At 42.3% G+C, this 12,741-nt stretch overlaps 1 protein-coding gene across 3 annotated transcripts; it reads right to left on the bottom strand.

The window, feature by feature from the left end:
• Positions 1-467: 467 nt before the first annotated feature.
• LOC143497841 (uncharacterized) lies at positions 468-11,131 on the bottom strand. Of its 3 annotated transcripts, none has more exons than XM_076993425.1 (4): positions 9,647-11,131; positions 9,303-9,385; positions 1,722-1,889; positions 468-1,425 (listed from the first exon to the last, which is right to left on the bottom strand). In XM_076993425.1, the coding sequence occupies exons 1-4, from the start codon at positions 9,657-9,659 to the stop codon at positions 1,387-1,389; spliced, it is 303 nt and encodes a 100-aa protein (XP_076849540.1). In that variant the 5' UTR covers positions 9,660-11,131; the 3' UTR covers positions 468-1,386. The 3 variants fall into 3 exon arrangements, 2 of the variants coding, with proteins under 2 accessions (XP_076849540.1, XP_076849541.1); XM_076993426.1 differs by having other exon boundaries at positions 469-1,281; XR_013125903.1 differs by lacking the exons at positions 9,303-9,385; positions 9,647-11,131 and adding an exon at positions 2,183-2,866 and having other exon boundaries at positions 468-1,889.
• Between the last annotated feature and the right edge of the window lie 1,610 nt (positions 11,132-12,741).

Below are 12,741 nucleotides of genomic sequence, written 5' to 3'. Positions count from 1 at the left end.
AAATAATAACCAGCAGTCAACTGGTACAAAGACAAGACATATATAGACGAACAAACGACGGATCACGGGTCGCGCCCACCTGAGAGACGAACATCACGTGACCAAAAACAGGACATCTGCCGCTGTAAACGGGGGCGACCGGCAGGGCCCCCCCCCACAACGTGACAGGAATATTGCAAATTTGCAGATTTTTTTCTTAAACTTCAGAAATTGACACCACACAAATAAAGCATAAACACAATATGATGTTGTATACACTGGTGTTTTATATATCAAAATTTTCAGTAGATACTGTGTAATCAGAGACAGCAACAAAAAGTACAGACTTTGGTCAATGGTGGCTGAAATAAATCAAAACGTTACTGCACCCAGTTTTGTTTTAAATAATGAATAAAATAATAAAATTATAAAAACATTGCAATAAATGCAATATACAGCTACAAATATGTTCATACACAGTACAGAATGGTGTCTTAAGGTCACAGCATGGTTCATTCTAGCATTGAATACATTACTGTCCCTCAATCCCAAATCCAACACTTTATCCACCCCAAAAAATGTCCAAAGTTCTTTTCTTACTCATTACTATTATTCATCCATTTCACTGTCATCAGATTCATCATCCCATGGAGCAATGTGCTCTGTTTCTTTTAAAGTATTTCCACAATTTTGGCATCTACATAAATCTGTACAACACAGGCTGGCAGACATATAGGAACATCTCCCTGTCTCACATTTGCCCTGCTTACAACTGCAGTGAACTACCTGCAACACACTTTCAGGGGCGGATTTTAGTTATCCAGGTCACCGTTAACTCTCCATCCTCAAGGTGCCATCCATTGCCAATGGGTGAAGGGGCACATATTACTTTTCAGAGAGTGTCTCGTTATTGCTGCTTGGTAGTTTGCCCTTTTGCAGTGCTGATACAGGGCATCACTTGTTGGTGGCATGGATAGTTGTGGCAAAGCTGAGCTTGACATGCAGAATGGTTTGTATCTGGCATCGTTCACATCTGCCAAGAATGTCTGACCGTACAGTTGGCACACATATTTGCAAAGCAGTTCAAAGGTCGACTGATCCAGGTTAAAACTACTGCCCAAATCTGTAAATGCAGTCAGGTATTCCTTTTTCTCTGAGGCAAAAGAAAATGTCTTTCTTTTGCCCTTGCCCTGAAAGGCACTTGTAGAGTCACATCCTGAGAATGTGTGGATCCCAATAAGCGCTGAACACACACGGGTGCCAAGAGCTGATGACACCTTGGCTATGTCAATGATTCTTGTTCTGTTGGTAAATCCAGTGAAAAAATACAACCTACAAGGTAAAGCTCTCTGCAAACTTACAGCAATTACTGCCACATCAGTATCAGGGCTCTTGATGACTACAGTCTTAAGTTCCTGTGCAGCATGTTGTGCATGTAAAAACAACCTGGAATATCAACATAGCCAGCGTTGGTTCCTCAGTTGCACCCACAATCCAGGAAATCAGATTATACAATTTGAGAGGGACAACAGATTTAGCTTCAGTTACATTTAAGTCATCTGATGTGGGTGGCCATGGGCATGTCATCCCAGAAGCGTCACGCAAAAGCTTTTGTAAAATCAGTGCTGCACTATAAAGTGTCCTTGTGTCCTCTGTAGTGTCACTGAGGCACCTACACTTCACTGTTCCTGACCAGCTGTTGTATTTGGGGTTTTTTCACAGTCACTTTCAGTTTGTCTTACCTCAGTTGACTCAGTTGTTGTTCCTGTGTCTAATGGGTGAGGTTGCCTGTCTAGCAAAGTATCTGCAGATAACGTCTCGACAAAAACCATCTGACACATGTTGCGCTTGCTGGGAGAGTAAAACACCAGCTGGGGGAAGTCACGGGCTAACCGCCTCTTCAAATTATCCTGCAACATAAAAACAGTAAAAGAAGATCACAAAATGAAAAGTGTGAGTGTGTATGTGTATATATATATATATATATATATATATATATATATATATATATATATATATATATATATATGTCATCCGCCATAGAATTGCAGTGGGGAACCGTCAGGGCCCTCTACGCCCTCTCAGAGGGCATAAAATATTCTTAAAACAAATATATATAATTTATCCAGTTTTTAAAATCTACTTACAGTTTGACAATCGACATCTAAAAAATTACAGAAATATAAGCAAATAAATTATTCACCCGTGTCTATTCAATCTGTGTTGGAAGGTGAGGGGTTAAGTGGAAGCCTGTGAGCCTGTGTCTCCCCCTATCAGGACTGTAATTCCCGCTGAGGGCCTGGCAGTTACAATTCAGGCAATACCAGGTTCAAATGACAGCAAAATTGACCAATCATATCTTCCCTCTTAGTGGGCGAGCTTAACTGTGTGATAATTTCCACCCGCTGTGGCGACGCTAGCTGTCTTTAGCGTCCACCGCTAGCTAGATTCGATTCATCCCTTTAACGTCCTCGTTGTTTACATATTCCGCTCCCCAGAAACACGGAGCTGTGAACCTTATTTTGCAGAAGTTATCTAGTACAGATATTATTGTTTATTGCGTTTCTAAAGCTGTACTGTCGTCTCAGCTTTTTATGTTTTACTTATTGCAGTTAATTAGGAAAGGAAACAATTTTTTTTCGGGGGGTGGGGGGGGGGGGTGGGGGATGGGAGCGGATTCCCCAGATTTATGAAGATCCTTCTTAGCTGGATCATTGTAAGTATCTCTTGGTTTACAATTATTCTATGGTGGACGACTTTTTCACAAAAGATCTTGTAGCTGGCATCATAAGTTGACTAATTTCTGCAAAAAATAAATAAACAATGTGACTAAGGGCAGAGAATTATTAGTTGATGCAATATGAAATATAGCAACTTACTGTTCTTCTTCTGGTCCCTGTCACTGCAGTGTGTCACGTTGAGGACCCCGGCCCCTCCCTTTTGGGCGTGTGTAAACATCCACGTGCTTTGTCTGCGTCAGTGGTTATACGTGGTTGGGATTTTGTCCTGTGATTTATAAGTCTCACCTGTGAATCGTCTCGTGATCACGTGGGGCTAATGTGTCTTGCCTATTTAATGTGCGCTCGCGCAGTGTCCTGTGCTCGTCGTTGTCTAATGTCCACACGTTGTTGTGTGCTTGTGTCTGTTTATCATGCGCTATTGCGCAACATATATATATAAGTAAAGTGACGTTTGCTGCCACAAAGGATTTGTGTCTCGTCCTTCACGCCGCACCAACCGTCACAGAATAACGAGCCTACTGAGACACCCACGTCATGCCAGGCTACAAGCCAAAGCCCAAGAAGGGCAAGAAGCCCAGCAAGCAGCACCACCACGCGTCTTCCTCCCCCCCGCGCCGCAACTCCACGCCGACTCCGGAGCAGCTGAAGCGGGATCCCGAGTGCTCCTATCTACTGTGTGCGGCTCGGGAGACCGCTATACCGGAGTTGGCTGAGGAGAACCGCAAGACAGCGGTGCGGGTGTGGCGGGAGAGACATCCCTCGCCTTCCCGGGAGCTCTCGCCTGTAAGGGTCAGTGTCCTCAAGCTATATGGGGCAGAGGGCGAGCTGGAAGAGGACTCCTCCCCGCACCACGAAGCCACGCCAACGTCGGTGCAGCTGAAGCGGGATCCGCAGTGCGCCGACCTGCTGCGGATGGCTAGACAGGCGTCCAGCCCCGAGTGGGCGGTGGTGCTCCGCCAGGAGGCGGTTAGGGTCTGGCTGGCCAGACACCTGTCTCCTCCCCGCGCCCTCTCACCGCTGAGGGTGGGCTCATGCGTCCTCGGAGCTACCGAGTCCACCCCAGAGAGCGAGTTCGGGGAGGAGGACTCCAAGGAGGAGCAGGAAGGAGAGGGCTACCCCCCGTCGCCAGATGACGCGTCCACGGTGGACTACGGCAGAGAGGAGGAGGACTACCCCCCGTCACTGAACGACACGTCCACCGTGGACTACGGTGGAGACGGAGAAGACTACCCTCCCTCTCTGTATGATGCCTCCACCGTGGACTACGGTGGAGGGGAGGAGGAAGAGGAATACCCTCCGTCGGAGGACTCCACCTCCACTGTGGACTATGGTGGAGGGGAGGAGGAAGAGGCATACCCTCCGGAGGACTCCGCCTCCACCGTGGACTACGGTAGGGAGGAGGCGGAGTCGGAATCGGAGGAAGAGGATTACCTCCCTCCGCCCGTGGGCTCCTCTCGCACCGCAGAGAGGGGTGAGGAGGACGAGGGCTCCTATACTACGGAGGAAGAAGAGAGCCCTCCCCCCTCAGAGAGGTCTGCGGAGACCGTGAGAGGGAAGCGGACGCCCTCTTCCGCTCGCTCCAGAGACAGTGCTATGGACTGCTCCCAGGGTGGCAGCCCGGAGCAGTCCATGGAGTGGAGCCGGGGAGAAGAGGAGGAGGAGGTAATGGAGACCGAAGGGGACCACCCACACGGCCCGCTCGGCCAGTCCGCCCGCCGCGATGCACCGGGCACGTCTGCCCGCCGCGATGCACCGGGCACATCTGCCCGCCGCGCTGCACCGGGCACGTCCTCCAGCCGCGCTGCACCGGGCACGTCCTCCAGCCGCGCTGCACATGGCGGAGAGTCTGCAGCGAAGGCAGGAGGGGGACTGCCCAACGCAGCACCAGCAGCTCCAGACCTCTCTCCCCTGCTCGCTCTCCTCCTGGCGCGAAGCCTGGCGCCTGTTATGTGTTTGTCTGTGCCAGTGTTCGTCAGTCTTCCCGTGTGTCTGCCAAATCCCCTGTTCCCGTTTGTGCCTCTGTGTGTGTGTATGCCAGTCTGTGTGTTTGTTTCTGTTCCGTTTAATGTGTCTCCCGTCTTTTCCCCCGTCTTCCCAGGGAGGGTGTTCTAGGCAGTCTGTGGCGGACGCTTCACCAAGGGCGGTCACCTCCCAGACGCAGGACTGAGCGAGTCGGATCCGCCCATCGTCGTGGGTTCGGGGCACTCGGTCCTGTTGGCACCCCGGGACGGGTAGTGCCCTTGGAGGGGGCGTCTGTCACGTTGAGGACCCCGGCCCCTCCCTTTTGGGCGTGTGTAAACGTTGTCCACGTGCTTTGTCTGCGTCAGTGGTTATACGTGGTTGGGATTTTGTCGTGTGATTTATAAGTCTCACCTGTGAATCGTCTCGTGATCACGTGGGGGTAATGTATCTTGCCTATTTAATGTGCGCTCGCGCAGTGTTTGTATTTGTATTTATTTATTTAAACAGGGGCAATACACATTAATCAACATCATTATTTCATGGTGTAAATGCACCAGATTTAGCCAAATGGCTAATTTTCATCTGCTGTCCCTGGGCAGGTTGATGTTCTGAAGGAAACAGTCTTACACAATACACAGTAGTAGTAATTAAGAAAGAAATAAAAATGAATTTGTACAAAAATACAGCATAAAACAAAATTAGCCATTATGCTTACACGTCTGTGTACTCAATAACCAGACTTTCAATCGTCTGTAAAACAGACCGACAGCTGTTAACCCTTTTATCTCAGGTGGGAGAGAATTCCAGTCATGTGAAGCACGAAAAGAAAAAACAGTCTGACCAAAAACACTTTTCCTTAATGGAATAGTACAGTCACCTCTTGTGCTAGACCTTGTTGACCTATTTGTGGCCCTACGCACACATTCGTCTAGCACTGGTGGCGCTAAGCCATTTAAGGTTTTAAAAACCAGTACTACATTTGTAAACTTAACCAGATTTTCCCAATTTAAAAAACCATACTTAGTTAAGATGTTACAGTGATGGTGGCGATATGTTTTCTTGTCTAGAACTTTTAGGGCTTGCTTGTACACCATCTCAATCGGCTTAAGATTTCCCTTATATGTCTGTGCCCAGCTCGTTTGACAGTAGGTGATATGTGGTAAAATCATAGCATTCATATACAGTTTTGCTGCCTCTGTAGTTAAGCTATTCCGAATAAATCTAAAGTTATTCAGATTAAATTTTACCCTAGTAACAACTTTTTTCACATGCTTTTTAAAAGACAATTGTGAATCTAAAGTAACACCAAGATATTTAAATTCCTGCACTACCTTAAGCTTCTCTTGCTGCACAATTACTTCTGGGTCCATTACAGAGTCTGCCTTTTTAGTAAAAAACATACAAATAGTTTTCTCAACATTGAGATGTAGACAGGATTTGTTCAACCAGTCATTGATATAAACCATAGCATCAGAAAGCATTTGTGCAGCCCGTTGTTTATCATTAGCATGCACATAGATAACTGTATCATCTGCATACATTTGGCAAACAACACCAGGGGGACAAATATTTGGAAGCTCATTAACATATAAACTGAACAACAGTGGCCCTAATATTGACCCCTGGGGGACTCCAGCTTCATAATCCAAGTAACTGGATATTGAATTACAAATCCGTACACATTGTTTTCTATTCTCTAAATAAGATTTTAACCATTTAATTGCTGATGGTGATATATTAAAGTTTATCAATTTGTTTAGTAAAATTGTATGGTTCACTGTATCAAATGCTTTTCTCAAGTCAAGGAAAACTGCACCAACAACACCCCCCCCTGTCCATTTTTGCTTTAATGTTTTCTAAAAAGAAACAGTTTGCCGTTTCAGTGGAATAATGCCTCCTAAATCCAAACTGCAAAGGATGGAGAGTCACTGGGCTATTATTAATATATGAAGTCAGCTGTTCAGCTGCCCATTTTTCTGCAACTTTAGACAGGACAGGGAGGATGCTTATGGGTCTGTAGTTATTAACATCTGCTTGATTTCCTGATTTGTGAATAGGTGTAATTACAGCGTGCTTCCAAATGGCAGGGAAGATTCCCTGTTCAAATGACTGGTTTATAATCTTCACTAGTGGACCCATAAGTACATCTTTATTAGTTTTTAAAAAGAAAGAATCCATTCCATATACATCTTTAGCCCTAGAATTCTTCATAGAGTTAATTATCATTTCCACTTTTGATTCTGTAATAACATTAAATGAGAATTTTGGATACAGGATATTCGGTAACTGTGGTACTTTGCACTGCTCCACTAGACTAGAGGTTTCTGCAAGGCTTTTAACTGAATCCATGAAATAATTATTAAAAATGTCAGCTATCCTATCATGATCTTGAATGAGACTTCCTTCCATGTTAATTTTAATATACTGTTGTGATATGCTACTTTTTCCTGTTATTTTTTTTAGATTTTGCCATAATAATTTAGCATTACCTTTTGCTCCATGTATAACATTAACATAAAATTTTGCTTTAGCTTTTCGAATTTCCTTTAACACTCTGTTTCTTAGCATTGTAAAAGTCTTCCTATCATATTCTTTTCTTGTTTTCAGAAACTGCTTTAGTGCATGGTCTCTTTGTTTCATGATGGACCATATGTCCCCACTTAACCATGGAAGACAGTTCTGTTGAGATTTAGGTTTTACTGTTTTCAAAAACTGACTCATTATATCATGTACCATAGATACAAAAGTTTTTGCATCCTCCTCCACATGATTATGAAAGAGATGCTCTGACCAGTTAACTTCACTCAATGCATTCTTTAAATTGTTAAATTCACTTCTAGGTATCCTAATTGTTGGAAGTGTGTTATTAGAGGAGTACTTAAACCTTTTTCTTGTAAGTTTCCTAGCAACTAATGTAAAATTGTGGTCAGACAGTCCTGTGACCATATTAAAGGTCTTTATTATATGGTCTGGTTTATTGCTAAAAACCAGATCAATTTGTGTTTCTGAAGATCTGGTTATCCAGGTTGGTCCTTCTATCATTTGAGTCAGGTCAAAGCTACCAGTTAGATGTTTCAGTTTCTTCCTATTTGTTTTATCTAGCCAATTGATATTAAAATCTCCAAGTAATATAATCTCTTTAGAGGGATCACAGCACTTCAGAACATCATACAGCTTATCATAAAATTCAACATTTGATGAAGGTGGGCGATAGACACCAATAATTACAAAAGACATTTGAGGTGAAAGAGAAATGTTCAAACCAACATTCTAAATTCATAAGACAAGGCCATTCTAATTGATAACATGTAATACTGTCCTTAACATAAAATAGAACACCGCCACCTCTACCCTCATTTCTATCTCTTCTAAAAGTATTAAAACCTGGAATGTTCACCATAGCTGAGGGAGAGTTCTTGTGCAACCATGTTTCAGACAAGCAGAGAAAATCCAAGTTTGAACCTGATACAAGATGTTTCAGTTCATCACTCTTTGCTGACACACTCCTAATATTCAAGTGGCCACCTAGAAGTCCTTTTGGCTTTGCCTGACAGTCCCATAAAACCTTTGCGTGATTTACCATTTTAAACAGCTTCAGTTGTCGTTGTTTAATAATTGCTGGGTTCAGGGGAACTGATTTAGGCAAATCAATTAGCCTCCTTTGCACCGGTAGATCCATGTAGTGAGGTAAAGGCATTGTATCCAAATGATCAAAGCTTGCATCTGCTAACACAGGCCTGACCAGCTCTATTGTGTTATATGGCAAATGCAGAGCAGTCTGCCTTAGTGTATCAACAGTGCACTCACCCAACAAAGACAATGGAGCAGTCCCAGAAGTCAAGGCTTGATGGCAAATAGAATCATCCAGTCTTTGGGAAATTCCAGGCCCAGGATTAAGATGTATATCACCTGCTAACAACAACAGGGTTGTCAACAAATATCCAGAAAGCTTCCAGGCAGCCTTAGATGGTTTCAGTCTTTTTCTTGATGTACGCTGGTTTGTAGAGAAAGAAAATGCTCTGCCATGATGTAATACACTTCTATAGATGCTGTACTGGCCAACTTGATAGCTTTGCTGGACTAGAGGATACATTGTGCCTTCATTCCAAATTGTTTGCATGGAGTTACTACCCCCACATGGCCTACTCCAAAATGGCCGACTCCAGCATGGTCCTACAGACATAATTAAAAGTGCCACAACATAACATAGAATCATAACAGGCACTTTAAACTGAGTAGAAAGTTGTTTATCTAACTTAGTCACATATGAAACCCATACTGAGGGTTTAAGAGAAAGCAAATTTAAGTGAACGGAGTGTAGAGGGGCAGCACCTGCCTCACAGCACACCTCCACCTCCATTGAAAGATCTGGTTTGAAAAAACCCTGTGCTCCTGTGCTCCAGTGTCCTGTGCTCGTCGTTGTCTAATGTCCACACGTTGTTGTGTGCTTGTGTCTGTTTATCGTGCGCTATTGCGCAACATATATATATAAGTAAAGTGACGTTTGCTGCCACAAAGGATTTGTGTCTCGTCCTTCACGCCGCACCCACCATCACACAGTGGACATTGACAAGAATCTGGTGTAGCCTACTGTCTGTAACAGGACTTGTGGTATCACACCTCCAGGGACACACAGTCTTTGTCCTGAATATGAACAAGTATGCTAGTGTCTTCCTTCATCGTGGCAGCTTTCAGCAATTGGCCTTTAAAAATAAAAGAAAGAAGATATTTCATTTCCACAACAGGGACAAACAGTGGCAAATGGTGCTCTTTAATATGCTAATATGCTACCTTTCAGATCTCTCTCTTTTATACATGCACACACATACACACACCATTATATATATATATATATATATATATATACTTTTGCTTAATTTGTATAAATTATTTTACTTCTTAGCCTTCCACATGTTATTAATATCAATGAATGCATTTTTTATAACTGTATTTTTTTTACTTACCTGCTGAAAACATTTCTGCCTGTGACAGATGGTCCTTCTGGCGTTTGCCTCCAACAGTTAGATACTTTTTCTTTCATGTTTTTTATAATGCAGGAAGCACAGGAACAACACAAGGACAAGCCCGTCCTGGACCCAAGTTTCTTTGTTGGGGAAGATGTGAAGGACCAGGGGATGGCAGAGACTCGCATCTGTCCGTATCCTGAGCTTCAGAAGAATGGGTGACTCGCTTCTCTGTCGCATCCAAGCGCTTTTTGTGTATAAAACGGCGGTAACTAGTGGGGTGATACCAGCATCTTCGGGAATATTCTCAAACTCCATTTCTATACAATGTTTAAATCAGTGATTCTCAACTGGTGGGTCGCGACCCAAAAGTGGGTCGCGGACACGTTCTGGGTGGGTCGCGGACAGTTTGTAAAAAAATTAATATGCTACTTTTCTAATTTTGTACTCACCTTTTATCCTGAAAAAAGACATAAAGGCACCCGTCAGACATGCCAGGGCTCCAGACTGCGACTAAAATAGTCGCAATCGCGACCATAAATTTAAATTTGCAAGTAATATAATTATTTCACTCCCCATCAACAAATGCGGGAATCTGATCACCAGCGTGACTCGCAAAGCAGCGGAGCGCTAATCGCTAAGCGTTGAAAATGGCCAAGCGAAAAATATCGCATTTTTTCAGTCTACATCTCTGTCGGACCAGAGACCGTATCTCTGTGTTGGACCCAAAGAGGACACACTTCTTTATAACTGTACATAGTTTTAAGGTAATTTTAATGGGATCAAAAGTCACTCGTATGCATACTAGTAAAGTTTGTTTCACGTTCACATATTCTTAATTCTTTCTTCAATAACTTTGACAGTATTAGCAAAAGTGCCAGAATATGAAAATTCTTATTTCTGGCAACTAAGACAAACATCTACAACTTTGTTTACGTCAGGAATAGACATATTTTAAATAGCAGACAACATGTTATTTTAAATGTGCAACTTTCACCACTGCAACGTCTAAGGCACCGTCTACAAATTACCTTAACACGGACGCAAGGGGCAGTCGTGAAGGCCCCAGAGCACTACATACTCTGTTTTTTGAAATAATTTCAATAGCTTTTAAAAGGTCCTTCATAAGACCACCAAACAAGTTGTATTACATAAAGTGCATGGTGTATGGCAACCTACAATTTTTTTTTCTTTAATGGGTCGCGACTTAATGACAATGAGAAAAAGTGGGTCCCGGGCTGAGACCAGTTGAGAACCCCTGGTTTAAATGTTTCTGCTGTCCTCTGTCTCTCACCCTTTAAACCAAGCCACCGTTTGACGCTATTCCTGAATGTATCCCACCGCGTTCATGAAAATGCATTTGCCTCTTCTTTCTTTAAAGATGTAAGATGCATATAACATTGTTTTGCACCCTTTTTAAGCACCTTTGAAGACAGTGTTGTCGTAAATTCTTCATCTCCACTACTCTGTGTTGACAAAACGGGCGCAGACATGTTGGATTTCAGCTCCAAAATGCGGCCACCTGATTGGTCTAGAGGGAAGTAAGTCCGCGAATCCGTATCACTCATGAAGAAAAGACTACTACGCGAGGAAGGAACTATAGCCGATTTAAAACACGAATAAAAAAAAACTGCAGGATTATACATGGAGAACTTTTACTATTGCGCTCTGCACCAATAATTCATTTTATTAAAGAAATAATTATTATTATAGTTCATTTTATTAAAGAAAGAATTATTTAGTGCCCCATATATGGGAACGGGATTAAACGAAAAACGTCTTCACCTTATGACCTACAATGTATTATTTCATTATTCAGTATTCTCTGTCATGATTTCAGGTAAGATAAATTTCTCTGTACGTAATCAAGTTTATTTTCTAATCTGTATCTTCAGACAGTACAACACGCACTTTTGCAGACGTAACCTGTCTTCGTGAACTATCTTCGAATTGCGCTGGTTTAAGATTTAGGAAATAAAAAATGAAGTTAGCAGTTTAAACTAGTCAGTGTGGATATGGGACACCCCTCTGCCCCACATGTTTCTGTGGATTTTGAGTGGTTTTAAGCAACGTTGAGAATTCTTAGCCTTAGAATTCTTAGAATATACGGTGTTGTGTGTAGAAACTTATACAGTTTAAAGTGATCTATTCCAATATAAAAATGTTTAAGAGCACATAGAATTACATGAACAACATTATTGAATAAAAGTTTTTTAAATTTGATTGAACCAAACAGGTTAAGATTTGATTTAAACAGGTTACATTTAAATAAGTTTTATATAGCCTACGTTTCCAAAATATGGAATCAATCACTGCAGCATTGCAACAAATCGTCTTTAAGCAGTCTATAAAAGAAAGAGTCTCTCTAGAATAGTTAATTCTGTCTGTCTTTTGCTTGCCCCCCTCCCCCCTCTGGTGCACTTTATACTGTCAGCTAGTCAGGAGAAGTGTCTCTGTTTAGTTATATATGAGATATGAGACTGATTGTGTCGCGTATTGATTCAATAAAAAAACTGCCATATTTAATACATAATCCCTACTGTATAAAAGCGTTCACCAGCTTACACGCAGAATGCAGTCTACTCACTGTTAAATTGTAATTGAATAGCATTTTGAAAAATTGAAAATTCAAAACTAAAAATTCTAACTAAAATAAAAAAAAAGACTTTTTTTTCATTTTACATAGTTTATATTTTTACATTTATTTAAATGTTTTCATATACATTGACAGCCACACTACTGAGATGGGTTTGGATGTTTCTGCTTCTCACTCTCTGTCATGCTTCCTTTGGGGAGTAAGATTCTTTATTACTTCTGTGGCATGGTCGTAAGTGTACCTTCAGTGCAATACCATCACGCCCACTGTAGGTGAGGCTTGGCGCCAAAGGGGGGCGATAAAAGGGAGCACACCGTGGTGTATTCACTTCCTGTCCGGGAACACGAAGGTATGGTGTGATTTTTGTTTCAATAGTTCCACAAAAGCAAAAGTAAATCCAAGAGCAGAAAGTATATGTTATGAATGCAAAACAGAAAAAAATATATCAAAAGTATATATTTTTTATATAATTGGTTATTTGAAACTTATTTTCGTTTGC

Source organism: Brachyhypopomus gauderio, unplaced genomic scaffold (assembly GCF_052324685.1).
Source record: "Brachyhypopomus gauderio isolate BG-103 unplaced genomic scaffold, BGAUD_0.2 sc113, whole genome shotgun sequence".
In the NCBI taxonomy this organism is placed as follows: domain Eukaryota; kingdom Metazoa; phylum Chordata; class Actinopteri; order Gymnotiformes; family Hypopomidae; genus Brachyhypopomus; species Brachyhypopomus gauderio.
This window is presented reverse-complemented; position numbering and strand designations above follow the sequence as displayed.